Raw genomic sequence first — 16,702 nt, forward strand, 5'->3', positions numbered from 1 at the left:
GTCAAGGCTCACAGACACGGCATGCTGTGTCTCCAGAATGTACTTCATCACTTACCTGATGAAGGAGTAGCGCTCCGAAAGCAAGTGGCTTGTATTACCAAATAAACCTGTTAGACTTTAACCTGTGTTGTGAGACTTCTTACTGTGTCTCCAGAATGCCAGCGAGAATCCCAGCCATGGCCAGCAGTGTCTCCCACACGCCCCCGACACCCATGGCCATCGAACACTGTGCCTCCTGGATGCCGGAAACACACTCGCCCATGGCCCATAGTGTCTCCAGGATGGCTTGGACCCTGTCACCCATGAGGACAGATCCATGAGCCAAACTTGCTACTGCGGTCGCCACCCTTGCAGTGTTGGCCTGGGTCTCACGCTGTGTCGGCACCACCTCCTGCAACAGCACTCTGTTTGACTCCCCTAAACAGCCTTGCAGTCGCAGCATGGTTGCTGACAGCCCTTCCACAACTCCCCCGGTTTCCTGATGCATCTCCACCAGCCTTGGGAGGAACAAACCCAGAGGCCCAGCAGCTGGCTTGGGCACAGCTGAATCCTGACCTCCAGCAGACCTCCATGTGCCCGAGCCCTTGGATGTGCCCGCCTCCAACTGATATGCATCAGCGGCTGTGATGTGCTCACCAGATCGTGACCCAGAAGACTCAACACCGTGGTGATCGTCTCTGTGTTGGTGGGTTGTGTGGTACATACTGGTGACACTTCAGTAGTGCTGCCCCCGGAGGATTCCTCAATGCCCCCCTCTGAGGTGTCATCCAGGGGGTCGTGGGCAGTTTGCTCCAAAGCAGCGGGGGCACCAGCAACACCGAAGGGCCGGACTCCTCTGGGTCCAGCGCTGGAAAAAACAACACACATTAGGGGGAGGGAGGCAAAACATTCCATGCAGCATCGCACTTATTTAGAGGAGGACCTATGTTGAGGGTGCGCTTCTGCTGACTTGCATGCTGTACGTCGACCTACCTGTCCGTGACCATTCGGGATGGCCCATCACCCCCTGCCAGCTCCATGGCACATTCCTCCATGCTAATCAGCTGCCGCAGGTCAGGCACACCACCACCAGCCTGTGTCATCTCCCATGTGTTGTGGATTTTCTTTTCCTGTGGGAACATAAGGTGGATAGCAAGCATTAACATATTGCAGTGCATGGTGCGCTATGTGTGCCTGTGTCTCGGGCGTTGTGCTGATAGTTTTGGGGAAAGTGGTCACCACTGAAGGGTGTTCGTTGAGGGGTGAGGGGAAGGGGAAAGATTTTGTTCCTGAGGGAAGGGTAACTTGTTGCATGGCCTTCAGGTGTCGAAGCAGGGTTGGAGATCCATGCCTAGCATGTGCGGAGTTCCAATTGGGAGGTTCACTCATCCTTGCTGCTCGAAGAAGGTTGTACATTTTTTTGTGGCACTGCCGGTCAGAGCGCAGTGTCAGGCTCCTGGCATTCACCACTTCTACCACCTCCTCCCACAATGCCGTGGCAGATGCACCCTTGGGTTAGGGCCCTGGCCGGGGAACAGACGATGATGGCTCTCCTCCCCGGCATCTGGCAGGTGCTCCTGGTCAGTCTCTGAAAATCTGGGAGCCGGTTTCTGTGCAGCCATCTTTGTGGCGTGACTGGCTGTGTGTCCATTCCTGCAGCTTATATACAACTCTGGCTTATTAGGGGAGTGCAGGTGCAGGATGCTGATTGGCTGCCATTCAATAGGCTGCTGTGTCCAGGGGGGGTGCAATACTCAGGGGTCCCATTCAGGAGAGAGAATGATCACAAGGTGGGGTTGTGCATGTCAGCACAATGCTAGTTCTCTGCAGGGCAGCAATAAGGAGAGTATGTTCAAGGGATGGAGGGTTTGGGTACCCGCATTATCTGGATCGATGGGGGCATGAGGTGAGCGGGCAGCCATGTCTGTGTGTGGGGGGAGATGGGGGGGGGGGGGGGGCAGCAATGAGGCCAACAATCTCTGTGGGGGGGTTGTGGGGGCCAGCAATGAGGCCAGTGATGTGTGTGGGGGTTGTGGGGCCAGCGATGTCTGGGGTTTGGATGGCAGTGATCTGGATGCTGGGAGGTCTTTTCAGCGATCTCCCGACAATGTGCACATGCGCGGGTTCCCGCTCATCCCACCGATTTCAGGCTCTTTGGGGTGAATAGGCTCCGCCGCTCCCTGTGTTTAATGATATTCATAACTGGGACCTCGGCAATGCTGCGACTGCAAGGCTGTTTAGGGGAGTGAAATGCTTGAAGGATCTCAGTGGAGACATTTTAATAGTTCTGAGCAAACTCGGATAACATTTAATATTAGAGCATCAGTGGAAGACAAATCTTGTGAGCAGAAGCAATTCTAGCTATCGTTCCAAATAAAAATGGCTAAGTAGGGATAGGGATCCATCCAGTTGCATTGTGGAGATTCGGGTGAGAAGTTGAATTGAGTCGGGATTTAGAACAGTTCCCCCACCAATTCAGCACTTTTGGGAGAATCACCCCCGTAATGTGTGTATGTGCACTCTAGTAGGTCAAATCAAACCGTGAGTAATGCAAATATTTCAGAGCAACAGATAGTTGGTGTAGCTGCTCTATGGAATGAAAATGTCTGGTGTTGCGGCAAAAGACCAAGAGTGCTCAGAGACAACCAAAACTGTTTGATGCCAAAATTACCATTTTCCAGCAATTCATCATCAGACAGTGGCAAAAATACAAATATCCATTCTGTCACATCGACAACATGGATAAAACACTCAAGAATTTCGATATGCCCTGCAACCAAACATTCAGATCATTCAAAATAATGTGGAATATCCAATTCAATGGATGGAGAGGAAGATGATTTGTGAAAGGATGATTATGAAATAAAGAGGTGCCACATCTGATCCAGTGTAGGATCGTTATGGTGATGCCATAGTCAAAATGACTCAGGATGCATTCGATGAAGTTTTTGAGTCAGAGACTGAAGACCAGAACCTGATGGTTTTCAAAACATTATGGTTGTAGTTCAAACTATCCTTATGGAATTATTTCATTTAAGATACATTGATTTAATTTGAATTAACGTTAGGCTTTTTTCACATTTCAAAACAGGTACCATCTACCAGCAGTTCACATTTTATACTCAGTGTTTAAGTCGACTCCCATTTTTGGAAGGATATTTTGAAGCTTCAAAAATTGACTTACATGCCGTGATCCATTGTATTTCCATGTATTTTATTAATTTTCTTTCCCATTATTGCTACCTGTTTAAACCAGACTGCAAAGAAAGACATTTCCGCTATGATATGGTCGTACAGATTCGGATATGACAATCAAGGTTGGCCAAGCTTAGAAGGATCTGCTAAACTTATTGAACAGACAGGTATGTGTTTTGCTTCAGATGCAAATCACTTAATAATTGCGCACACACAGACACACACACACACAGACAGACACACACACACACAGACAGACACACACACACACACATACATACACACACACACACACAAACACAGACACGCACACACAAACACACACACACAGACACACACACAGACACACACACACACACAGACACACACACAAACACCCCAGGGGATTCTTATGGCCTTTTTTGGAGGTTGGGGCCAAAGCAGGGCCTCGCTTTGCAGCCAGAAGGCCGCCTCCAGGGCCTACCTGCCAGGGCTTTGCCAGCTCCAGATAACATCCTGGCAGCATCTCCGATCTGGTGCCAAGTGGCTAGTAAATTGCTACTAATTAGTTAGCCCCCCTCCACCTCCCCCCACCCCCATCCCACTGCTGGGCAGGTAGTCAGTTTCAATGCTCACCCGACCAGGGACAGGAACATGATGGCTCATCCACCTGAAGACGACCTTTTGGGATTTACCTCTCAGCCCCACCTCTGCGGAACTCAGAAGATCCTGACCGCCTTTTCCTAGCCAGGAAATTCATATTAACAATTTCCACTTGGAAATCGAAAACATGATTTCTAAATTTGCAGTTGACACCAAACCAGTGGGTTCTGTGACCAATAGTCAATGCTGAGAAGTATTGCAACAAATTACAAAAGTAAATTAATAAACTTGCAGAGTATGCATATAATTGACAAATGGTTTTCAACACAGCTAAGTATGTGGTATTACATTTTTTAACAAAAATTAGGAACTTGCTTGTTACATAAAAATGTAAAAGGGTTAGAGGAACAAAGGGATCTGGAAGTCCAGAAATGCAAATCATTAAAAGCAATAAGACCATAAAAAAAGCAAACCAAGCACTTAGGTTTATTTCTAGAGGGACCAACTAAAACTAAATAAGTTATGCTAAACAAGACTGGAAGGTTGATAACTTTTTTGATCTCTTAGGGAATTAATGGAAATGGGCAGAGGGCAAGAAAATTGAGTTGAGGTAAAAGATCATCCAGGATCTTACTGAATGGCCTACTCCTCGTATTTCTTATATTCTTGTATCAAACCTTGGTTAGGCCACATTTGGAATACTGTGCACAGTTCTGGTTGCCCCATCGTAAAATGGATGCAAAGGCACTAGAGAAGGTGCAGAAAAGATTTACAAGGATGGCACACCAGAAATTTGAGGTGACACCAATCAGAAAAGAATGACCAGGCGGGGTTTCTTTACTCCTGCAAAAACAAGGTCGTGGTGACCTCATTAAAGTCGTCAAAGTTTGAAAGGTTTTGATAGAGGCGTCAAAAGTGTTTCCACTTGTGGGAAAGAGCAAAATAGAATCCATCAATATAGGAAAGCAACCAAAAAAATCAAACAGGGAATTCAGAAGAAACTTCTTTACTCAGAGACTGGTGAGAATGTGGAATTTGCTACCAAGGGGAGTACTTGAACTTAATAGTATAGAAGCATTTAAGGGGAACCATGATAGGGATATGAGGAAGGAGGGAATGGGGGTGTTATGATGACCAAGAAGGCCTTGGAGAATCATTGGTAGATCTACCCATGCGCTTCATGGGGTATGAGCTGCCTTACTGAGCAAGTAGAGGCTCACTCAATGGGAAGTAGCCAAGAAGTGTTTTTAAAGCATGTAACTTTACCCAGACCACCGGTGTAGGTTCTGAGATGAAGACTACCTGACAGTAAGCTATGGGAGTGGCCTTTTCCTTTGATGCTGACAAAAAAAAAAGCTGGATGTGTTTCATGCTATCAGGGGGTGGGACCACAACATGCCAGAAATGCCCAGCTGCACTGAGATCGAGGCACCCTGTTTAAAGGGTGCCCCGATCAGAGCAGGAATGATCCCCCTCACTCCCAGCCCACCATGGAGGTCTCAAGGATTGGCATCCCCCCCTTCTCCTCCAACATTGGACATCTTCCTCCCACCTCTCCTCCCTCCACAACCAACTGTTAATGCTGGCAACCTCTCCGCCTCCCGCAGAACATTGGACCCCCAAACAGGGGTGCTAACTTGAGATGAGGAGGAATTTCTTCTCTCAGAGGGTTGTGAGTCTTTGGAACTCCTTGCAACAAAGTGTAGTGGGGCAGTGACCTTTGGGTCGATCCTACCAAAATATTGTGAAAATAGTGTGAAAATGGGAGAAATTCGAGCCATTTTTTTGGGCGACTTAAAAGTTGAATCTTAGCACACTCTGACAAAAAAATTGCAACAAACTTGAAATTCGTCAGTAGGCGGAGTGGACAGAGCATAGATCATCCAAAAGCCGGCTGATAGCAGCAGGGGGCACCATTACGCGTGTGCAGGTTTCTGTGCTTTGAGAACAACAGAGATCTGTAACTGTCTCTGCTGCTACAGCAGGCCACTCCTCTTCCCCCCACCGATTGCCATTGCCAGGCTGGCACTGCTCAAGGGGCACCCCCCTGTGCCTGACCTCAATGCCCTCCAGTTCTACTGGCGAGGCTGTCATGTCTGGTCCCCTTTGATGGGGACCATACATGATCCTTGTCAGAGAAAACCTTCCCCAGTGAGGCGACAGAGGCAAGTGAGCCTGGAGGATTCCGTCCCAGGCTTGCTAATTACATTCAAATTAGATTTTAAATTCATTTAAATAATATATTCAGCCTTGTGCCTGGTATCTGCTGCTGGTAAGATCATGAAAGGTGAGAAATTGGGCACGATCCCGATTTCCCGGCTCTTTCATGATCTTGCCGCCTTGCCCCACCCATCAGCCGGCGGGACGAGAAGGTAGGATCACGGCACTTGTGCATATTTAAGACTGAGATAGATAGATTCTTGATCAGTAAGGGAACCAAGGGTATGGGGAAAGGGCAGGATTAGGTGTGAGGAATGTTGGATCAGCCATGATCCTGTTGAATGGTGAAGCAGGCTCGAAAGGCTGAATGGCCTACTCCTGTTCCTACTTCTTACGGTCTTATAGGTGCAGAGCATTAAATTCCACGCAATGGGTGCGATTTTCCGGCCACACTCACCCTGAAACCGGAAAATCCTGCCCAAGTACAACAGACCTTTCCATGGTCCACCTCTCACCTGCTTTGTTTTCTGTGGTGAGCGGAACGGGAAAATTCGCCCCGATGAATTAGGATTGACTTGTGAGGTCATTGAACTTTTTTTCAGCATTGCAGACATGTCCGGAGAAGAATACTTCCAAAACTTCCCTACTCCGCCAACACTGCCTACTACTATCAGTCATCTTCAGCAACGTTGCCTGCCTTGTTTTAAGAGGCTACCTTTAAATGATGTTAACAACATGTGATATTGATACCCGAGTTACATAGTTATACATGGGCTTTTAATAAAACCAATTCCATTTATTTGAAAGCGTGGTTGTCTTAAAGTAAATTAAGGAAGATTTTAGTACCTTTTTGTGTACAAGTTGTGTAATTTTTCAGTTGTGAACAGTGGAGCCTCTAACCTTACTGACTGCACTCTGATCTTGATAGGTGCTGATTTTATAACCATTTTGGAAAGTGATGCCTCCAAGCCATTTCTGGGAAATAATGATCTCACCATGTGGCTGGGAGAGAAACTGGGTTTTTACACGGATTTTGGTCCAAGCACGAAAGATCACACCTGGGGGTAAGTCTATGATGGTAACTCTATACGAAATTGGGTAGTTAGTATCTCAATTTATAATCTCACACTGAGTTAAATGATTGAGTGATCCCTGGCTTCACTTACAATGGATAGACATTCTTCTAGTAATTGGCGGTGGTATTTTATTTATTACTTAGTTTTCAGGTTTTGAATAGTCTGATTAACTGTTGAATTTTCTTCTACTTTTATTCACATCGATGACCATTACAGTCAAAATTATTATGGTGGGGAAAAGGTGGATTTCTGTTAAATTGAGCAGATGATGGAATATTTTCACTTTAGCATATTGGGTGGCAGGTGAGATGGGCCCTCATCTGCTATAAATGTTACTCCAACTCTGTAAACTGAGCGGAATAGTGTCGACCACTTTCTCTGTGGCGATTAAAGGTAATTACACATCGTATTTCTCGAAGAGGGACAAGCTGCCCTGAAGGGCAGGCTAGCTGGAATACAATGCACACTCAACAGGATGCTGGCCTTGCATCCTGTTGAGTGTGCAGGCAGCAGCAGGGGTTGTGTTTTGCTGTGCATTTCTATTATTTAAATGAGGAAGCAGCATGAAATTTGTGTGTGTGTCAACCTCCACGACAATAGAGTTGGGCAGGTCATGAATTGCAACCCCTGCATTCATAAAACAATATTTCATAGAAACCCTACAGTGCAGAAACAGGCCATTCGGCCCATCGAGTCTGCACCGACCACAATCCCACCCAGGCCCTACCCCCATATCCCTACACATTTACCTGCTAATCCCTCTAACCTACACATCTCAGAACACTAAGGGGCAATTTTAGCATGGCCAATCAACCTAACCCGCACATCTTTGGACTGTGGGAGGAAACCGGAGCACCCGGAGGAAACCCACGCAGACACGAGGAGAATGTGCAAACTCCACACAGACAGTGACCCAAGCCGGGAATCGAACCCAGGTCCCTGGAGTTGTGAAGCAGCAGTGCTAACCACTGTGCTACCGTGCCGCCCTTATTTCTAGCCCTTTATCTCTACATAATCATTTAAAGTGTCTGGCTTTGTTCTTTAGTGTATTTTTCAGAGACTGAATGAGCTGATAAAATGTGAGCATACATCTCAGAGCGGTTCAGAGAGTCCTGTTTTCGGGAAAGCTGTTACAGGAATCAACTGCGCTTCAAAGCAGGCTTGAGGGGATCTGTGTGTTCTCCAGATTAGAATGGAAATCTTCCCTCACATCCCGATTCTCTAGAAAGTTCTGGACCCAACATTCCTCCAGAATCACTGCACTCACAGATCCTGGTATGCCTTTCACCTCTTTCCTCTCCTTTAGACAGGCACAATACACAATGGTCCTGTTGTTCTGTATTGAGGGAAAGACCCTGTTTCTCTTGGTGCCTCTCAACCTCTTGTCAGTCTCCATGCCACTGATTTTTGGTTGTACATTGTGGCTTTTAAAAAGTGACAATTAAATTTCGAACTAAGTAAGGCTGGGTGGTATGGAGGAACAGAAAGATTTGAAAGTTCAGGTTAATGAGATTAACATCAGTAGTGAATGTTGGCGAGGCTTTAAAAACTGATGGAATACTGGGTTTTATGGCAAGAAGTATAGAATATAAAAGTTGAAATGTAATGCTGAATCTATAGAAACTTTTAGTAAGATCACAGTTGGAGTATTTTGTGCCATTTTGAATCCTACACTATAGGAAAGATATTGAGGCAATAAAGATAAAACTGCACAATTCACTGCCTGGTATGAGGAAATAGAAAATACAAAGAAAAATAGAAAGGTTGCAGCAAATTTAATTAAGAAAGATTACAGGGTGATTTAACAGAAGTGTTTACAATTGTGAAGGATGGAACAGGTAAGATAGATACAAATTGTTTACAACTCTGCGACTGGACCAATGATTCTGATCTCCCCTACGAGGCCTCCAACCTCCCACCACCAGTGTCTGATTCTCCTCCTGGATCCCTGAAGCATCCTCTCCTGTCTTCCCAATTCGCCTAGACCTGAAGCCTCCACACCTCTCCCCAATGTGCCTACTTGGGATGCAGACCTATCTGGTACTGCAGCAACCCACCTCCCGACAGGGAACTTATAGATGGTCATAGTTTTAACTCCACCACATGTGTGGGAACTGAATTTTCCTGCCAGTTTCTCCTTTCACACTCCTCATTTTTCACTTCATGTTTTGAAGCTGTTTTATCCTTTATATCACCTATTGGCTGTCTCTTTAAAAGTTTATTTATTAGTGTCATGAGTTGTCTTATGTTAACACTGCAATGAAGTTACTGTGAAAATCCCCTATCATAGCAATTAGCATCTCTCAACTTTGACCTTTACCTGTTGTTTTCTCTCTGTCCCTCTGTTTTAGACAATGAGGATTACAGTAGCTTTCTTTACCAGTTTTGAGAAAGGGTTTATAGCCAAGAATCACTATCTTTTGTAATACGATTTATCTAGTTTTGTTTTAAATTTGGGAAATTGGGTCAATAAACTCATCTTGTTCTTTGATTTAAACTCAGAAAACATGTCTGATTAATTCTTTATAATCTGAAAGTGAACATAGTGGGATTCCTGCAATACTGGCAGAGCACGTCCTCATTAAATTCACAACTGAACCCTGTTATGACCAGACCCGGAGTGGTCAGTTTTTACCCCTCCTCATGTGGTCATGACAATACTGTACTATTGCTACTTTTAAAGATGTTTGTGTTCTTGAAACAGCTCAAAGTTGTGACTCTTACATCTGGTGCAATGTCAACATTTGTATTAAGTTCAAATAATAATAATTCCATAGTTAACAATGTTCTAGTCAAAATGAATGTACAGCTGCTAACTTAACCTGAATTCTTGTGTTTAGGACAATGCTTTTGTCGAGGTATCCTATAGTTCAATCCATGCACCATCTTCTTCCATCCCCTCAAGGAGAGCTTGCTCCTGCCATTTCAATGACAGTCAACATTTCAGGAAATCTCATGGACTTAGTTGTTGCTCATTTTGGCAATGCAGAGTAAGTGAATTTTCTCATTGATTTAACAATTCAAATGTTCCTGTCCCTTACTTTATATATCTCTCTACATAATAGCACTGCTATAGGCTCATCTGAATTTGTAACAAGATGGATGAATAGATAGCACAAATAGAAATGAGTATCATATGATAGCCGTTACAGAGCGGTAGTGCAAGGTGATCAAGGCTGAGACCTGAATGTTCAATAATGTTTGACATTCTAGAAAGACAGGAGAAAATAAAAGGTGTGGTAGCTCTGGTCATAAAGGATGAGATCAGTACAGTAGTGATAAATGACCTTGGCTCAGAAGATTCATTTGGGTGGAGATAAGAAATAGCAAAGGAAATAAGTCACTGGTGGGAATAGTTCCTCGGCCTCCGAACTGTAGCAGCACAGTAGGACAGAGTATGCATCAAGAAATAATGGGTACTTTCAAGAAAGGTACTGCAATAATCATGGGTGACTTTAATCTTCACATTGATTGGACAAATCAAATTGGCAAAGGCAGCCAGGAGAATGAGTTTGTTCTTACATTCAGGACAGTTTCATAGAACAATATGTTCTGGAACCTAGCAGGGAACAGAATATTTTGGTCCTAATGATGTGTAATGAGGCAGGATTAATTAAAGACCTCAAAGGAAAGGACAAGAGTAATCATAACCTGATGGAATTCCACATTCAGTTTGAGAATGAGAGATGTGGGTCCATAACTAGTGTTGGCAACTTAAATAAAGGCAATTACAAGTGTATGACGTCAGATTTGAGCAACGGGGGGTGGCAGACAAGTAAGGTGGGATTTTACTGCCTCGCTTGAGCGAGACCAGAAATTCCTGCCCAAGGCTAATGGACATTTCTGTTGTCCGCCCCTCGTCCACTCCAATTCCGTGGCAGACGGACAGTAGATTTCCGGCGGTAGTCATTTTGTAATTCTCAAAAAAGTTATATTCTATTGAGGATGAAAGACTTTACCAGAAGGATGTACCATTCATAGCTAACTGAGCAAGTTAAGGGTGGTATTAAATTGAAAGAAAAGGCATACAATGTTGTGAAGATTAATGGGAGGCCAGAAGATTGGAAAGTTTTAAAAACCAGCAATAGATGGCTAAAAGAAAGATGAAGAAATTGAAGTAGGAGAGAGAATTAGCAATTAATATAAAAACAGACAGTAAAAGTCTACAAATATATAACAAAGGAAAGGAATAGCGAAAGTGAGCATAGGTCGGAGGGTGAGACTGAGGAATTAATAATGAGAAACATGTGAAGTAAGGAACTTTGAACAAGTATGTTCCATCTTCACAGTGGAAGGCACAAAAGGTATCCCAAGAATAGTAGTAAGAAGTCACACAGCACCAGGTTAAAGTCCAACAGGTTTATTTGGTATCATGAGCTTTCGGAGCGCTGCTCCTTCATCGGGTGAGTGATGAACTTCACCATCACTAGAGAAAAAGCAATGGGAAGATTAATGGAACTTAAGGTTGCCAAATCCCCTGAACTGGATAGCCCCAGTCTAGGGTCTTTAAAACAAAAGTGGCTGCAGAGATAGTGGATGCATGGATTGTAATCTTCCAAAATTCTCTAGATTCTAGGGAAATGTAAGCTACAAATGTAATACCTCTGTTCAAAAATGAGGGAGACAGAAAGCAGGAATTTACAAACCAGTTAGTCTAACATCCATCATTGGGAAAATGCATGAATCCATTATTAAAGCGGGAGTAGCAGGACATTTAGAAAATCATAAAACTGTCAGAGTCAACATGGTTTTGTGAAAAGGACATTGTGTTTGACAAATTTATTAGAGTTCTAATGGAATTAACAAACAGGATGGATAAAGGGAAATCAATAAATGTGGTGTATTTGGATTTCCAAAAGATGTTTGATGAGGTGCCACGTAAAAGGTTACTGCAGGAGATAAGAACTTTTGGTGTGGGTGTATATTAGCATGGATAGAGGACTGGCCAACTAACAGGAAACAAAGAGTTTGGATAATAGATCATTTTCAGGTTGGAAAACTAGCTAGCGGAGTGTCACAGGGATCAGCACTGCGGGCTCAATTATTTATGATCTAAATTATTGACTTGGATGAAGGGACCAGCTGGATTGTAGCCACATTTGCTGATGATTTGGGGCAGTATGGTGGCACAATGGTTAGCACTGCTGCCTCGCAGCGCCAGGGTCCCGGGTTTGATTCCCAGCTTGGGTCACTGTCTAGTGTGGAGTTTGCACATTCTCCCCTTGTCTGCATGGGTTTCCTCCGGGTGCTCCGGTTTCCTCCCACAGTCCAAAGATGCGTGGGTTAGGTGGATTGGCCATTCCAAAATGCCCCTTAGTTTTAAGGAGACTAGCTTGGGTAAATGCATGGGGTTATGGGGATAGGGCCTGGGTGGGATTGTTGTCAGTGCGGACACGATGGGCCGAATGGCCTCCTTCTGCACAGTAGGATTCTATGATTCTATATGAAGGCATATAAAAAGCAAATTAAGACAAGTATCTGCAAAGGAATAGAGATAAGCTAAGTAGGTGGGCAAAAATATAGCAGATGAAATATAATGTAGGAAAATGTGAGGTTATCCACTTTGGTAAGAAGAATAGAAAAGCAGTACATTATTATAAGGAAAGAGACTACAGAATGCTGCTTTACAGATAGGCTGGTGTCCTTGTACCTGTATGACAAAATGTCAGATTGCAGGTAAAGCAAGTAATTAAGGATCCAAGTGAAATATTGGCCTTTACTGTGACTGGGATGGCGTATGATAGTACGGAAGTCTTTTTACAACTGTACAGGTCATTGGTGAAACCACATGTAAAGTACTGTATAGAGGTTACCTTACTTAAGGAGGTACATACTTGCATTGGAAGCATTTCAGAAAAGGTTCACGCAACCGATTCTTGAGATGAGGAGTTTGTCTTAGGTGGAAAGGTTGGATAGGTTGGGTCTATACTCATTGGGATTTAGAAGGATGAGAGGTGATTGTTTTTGAAACAAGATTCTAGGGAAGCTGGACAGATTAAATGCTGCGAGGATGCTTCCTCTCATGGGGAAAATTAAATTTGGGGGGGGCACAGTTTAAAAATAACTGGTCTCCCATTTAAAAGTTTATTTATTAGTGTCACAAGTAGGCTTACATTAACATTGCAATGAAATTATTGTGAAAATTGCCTAGTCGCCACACTCTGGCGCCTGTTCGGGTACACTGAGGGAGAATTTAACACGGCCAATGCACCTAACCAGCATGCCTTTCGGACTGTGGGAGGAAATTGAAGCACCGGAGGAAATCCATGCAGACACAGGGAGAACGTGCAGACTCCGCACAGACAGTAACCCAAGCCAGGATTCGAACCCAGGTCCCTGGCTCTGTGAGGCAGCAGTGCTAATCACTGTGCCACCCAGAGATGAAAAGGAATTTCTCCCCTGAGGGTCGCTGGTGTTTGGAATTCTCTTCTGAAATGCGCAGTGGAGGCTGGGTCAGTGAATAAATTCAAAGTTTAGTTAGATAGATTTATGATTGATAAGGGAGTTAAGGGTTATGGGGAACAGGCAGGAAAGTGGAGTTAAGGCCATAATCCAATCAGCCATGATCATATTCAATGGTGGAGCAGGCTCATGGAGCCAAATGGCCAACTCCTACTCCTATGTCTTGCGTTCTTATGTGTGAGACTAAATTATGGATGTCACCAAATGATGGACCATCACCACCACTCCTAACCTTGCACTTGCCTTTGTTGCAAACATGCACATTATAGTAAAACAACAGAGTCAGGAACTGTTGTCTATTCATAAAGACTCCAAAATTTTGCAGATTTCAACATTTCAATTGTTCTTGCATTGCGAGGTTTTCTCATCTGGTTTGCTTTTGTCAGGGATGATTTAGACAGGAAGTTGCAGGCACAGTACATTTCCAACTTGCTGAAGGAGATCCCACAGCCTGTTGTATTTCTGGGTTACATTACTTCTGCACCTGGCTCCAGAGACTATAAACAGATCAGAGAAATTGGAAATGTAAAGGTAAGAACACATTTATGAAAGTGAACGGTGTAAAAATTACTCGTTATGTTCTAATATTTTAATTTTAATTATGCCTTCTTTCATGCAATGGAGGCATTGCTGGTAATAGAAATGCCAGACTGTTTTGTAATCAGCAACTCCCACCCTTGAGTGGATGTCTGTTAGCAAAATCTAAAAAGTACATTGATGTGATTGTGAATCAATAGATTGTGTTGAAAATTGAGCCATTACTCAGTTACTGAAGAATCACTAAGCAGTTTATTGAAATGAATGGAACTTTAAAAGAACCCAGGGTAAAACAAAATGGACTGTTTGTAGCTTCATTATGCCAAACACCTTTCCCAAAGACATTTTCCTTCATCATTCTTTTTCTTTCAGGATATAGATCACACTGATCCAAATAGATGGTGTGAGTACATCATGTACCGTGGACTAATAAGGTTAGTTGCAGTATTTTGGCCTCAAATGTTGCGACAAGTTATCTATGAGAATGAAGAATAAGCACATTGCTCATGAATCTATAGCTTCACAGAATGTGGTGCCACAGTGGCACAGTGGTTGGCTCTGCTGCCTCACAGCGCCAGGGAGCCGGGATCGATTCCTGGTTTGGGTCACTGTCTGTGTGGAGTCTGCACGTTCTCCCTGTGTCTGTTTGTGTTTCCTCCAGGTGCTCCGGTTTCCTCCCACAGTCTGAAAGACGAGCTGGTTACGTGTACTTGCCATGCTAAATTCTCCCTCAGTGTACCTTGAACAGACACCGGAGTGTGGCGACTAGGGGATTTTCACAGTTAACTTCATTGCTGTGTTAATGTAAGCCTAGTTGTGACACTAATAAATAAACTATCTTCACAGTGTAGGAGGCCATTTGGCCCATCAAGTCTCAAATAGCACTTTAGCTAGTCTCACTCAGCTGCCCTATCCCGCACATTCTTTTCAGATATCAGTTGAATACCTTGATCGAACCTCCCTTCACCACCCTTTCAAGATATTTGTTTCAGACTCTAACCACCCTTTGGGTGAAAGTTGTTTCCTCGCATCACTTCTGTGCCCTCTAATTCTTGACGCTCTCTTGAGTGGAAACAGTTTCTCACTATTTACCCTGTTCATATCCCTCAGGATGTTGCATACCTCTATTAAGTCTCCTCTCAGCCTTCTTTTCTCCAAGGACAACAGTCCTAACCTCTCCAATCTATCCCCATAGCTTGGGTTCCTTATCCCTAAAATCATTCTTGGGAATCTCCTTTGTACTCTCTCCAAAGCCTTTGCATCCTTCTTCAAGTATGGCGCCCAGAACTGGATGCAGTACTGAAGATGAGGCTTAACTAGTGTCTTATACAATTTCAACATGACTTCCTTACTCATTTACTTAATGCCCCTATTAATAATACCTAATATACCATATGCTTTATTAACTGCTCTCTCAACATGCCCTGCCATTTCCAATGACTTACACAGAGATCCCTCTATTCCTGCACCTCTTTTAGAGTTTCTCCCTTTATTTTATACTGTCTCTCCATTTTGTTCCTGCCAAAATGAATCACCTCACACTTCTCTGCATTGAACATTATCTGCCACTTTATCTGTCCAATCTACCAACATGTCTATGTCCTTTGGAAATTCAAGATAATCCTCATCACAGTTGACAAGGATTTCAACATTAGCCCCTGAGGAATTCCACTGCAAACCTTCCTCCAATTTGAAAAACAACCAAATGGCTGTGTCTGTCAGCCAATTTATTATGCAAATGCTTACTTTTCCTTTCATTCCATGAGCTAGGATTCTGCTCACAAGTCTGTTGTGTGGCACTATTATCAAATGCCATCAACTGCGTTGCCCTCATTAACCTTCAGTGTTACCTCTTCAAAACCTCCAGCAAGTTAGCTAAACATGATTTTCCCTGATGAATCCACACTGGCTCCTTAATTATTCTGTACTTGTCGAAGTGACTGTTGATTTTGTCCCGAACCATAGTTTCCAGAGGTATTTCTACCACTGAAGTCAAACTGATTGGTCAGTGTTGCTAGTTTCATGTTTTAAATTTTTGTTAATTATTAACATAATTTAAAAACATAATGTCCAACAATCTAGAATCATAGCATTCCTACAGTACAGAAGGAAGCCATTCAACCCATCGAGTCTGCACCGACTCTGACAGATTTTTTACCCAGGCCCTCTCTCCCACTCTATCCCCGTAATCCCACACATTTACCAGGGCGAATTCATCTCACCTACATATCTTGGGACACTAAGGGGCAATTTACCATGGTCGATCCACGTAACCAGCACACCTTTGGACTGGAATCTATCTGGAGAACGGAGTGTGTCTGTTGTTTATCATAGAATCATAGAATACCTATAGGACAGAAGGAGGCCATTCGGCTCATTGAGTCTGCACCAACAACAATTCAACCCAGGCCCTATCCCTGCAACCCCACACATATTTCCTGCTAATCCCCTTGACGCTAAGGGTCAAATTAGCATGGCCAATCCACCTAACCTGCACATCTTTGGACTGAGGGAGGAAATCGGAGCACCCAGAGGAAACCCACAAAGACATTGTGAGAATGTGCAAACTCTACACAGACAGTAGCCCAAGGCCGGAATTGAACCCAGGTCCCTGGCGCTGTGAGGCGGCAGCAGTTCTAACCACTGTGCCACCGTGCCGTCCCTGTTTATATGTCATATGTGTCAATCTTGCAATCTGTTTATAGCTGCAT

The 16,702-nt window shown here is 44.0% G+C and overlaps 1 protein-coding gene across 1 annotated transcript in view; it reads left to right on the forward strand.

Moving 5' to 3' along the window:
• LOC144498716 (PGAP2-interacting protein-like) overlaps positions 1-16,702 on the forward strand; it is a 77,512-nt gene that overhangs the window by 52,790 nt on the left and 8,020 nt on the right. Inside the window, exons 9-13 of the mRNA XM_078220318.1 lie at positions 3,236-3,341; positions 6,845-6,980; positions 9,833-9,982; positions 13,841-13,985; positions 14,364-14,425. Coding sequence (XP_078076444.1) covers positions 3,236-3,341; positions 6,845-6,980; positions 9,833-9,982; positions 13,841-13,985; positions 14,364-14,425 — 599 coding nt within the window. The remainder of the gene's footprint in view (positions 1-3,235; positions 3,342-6,844; positions 6,981-9,832; positions 9,983-13,840; positions 13,986-14,363; positions 14,426-16,702) is intronic.

Source organism: Mustelus asterias, chromosome 1, assembly GCF_964213995.1.
Source record: "Mustelus asterias chromosome 1, sMusAst1.hap1.1, whole genome shotgun sequence".
NCBI lineage: Eukaryota > Metazoa > Chordata > Chondrichthyes > Carcharhiniformes > Triakidae > Mustelus > Mustelus asterias.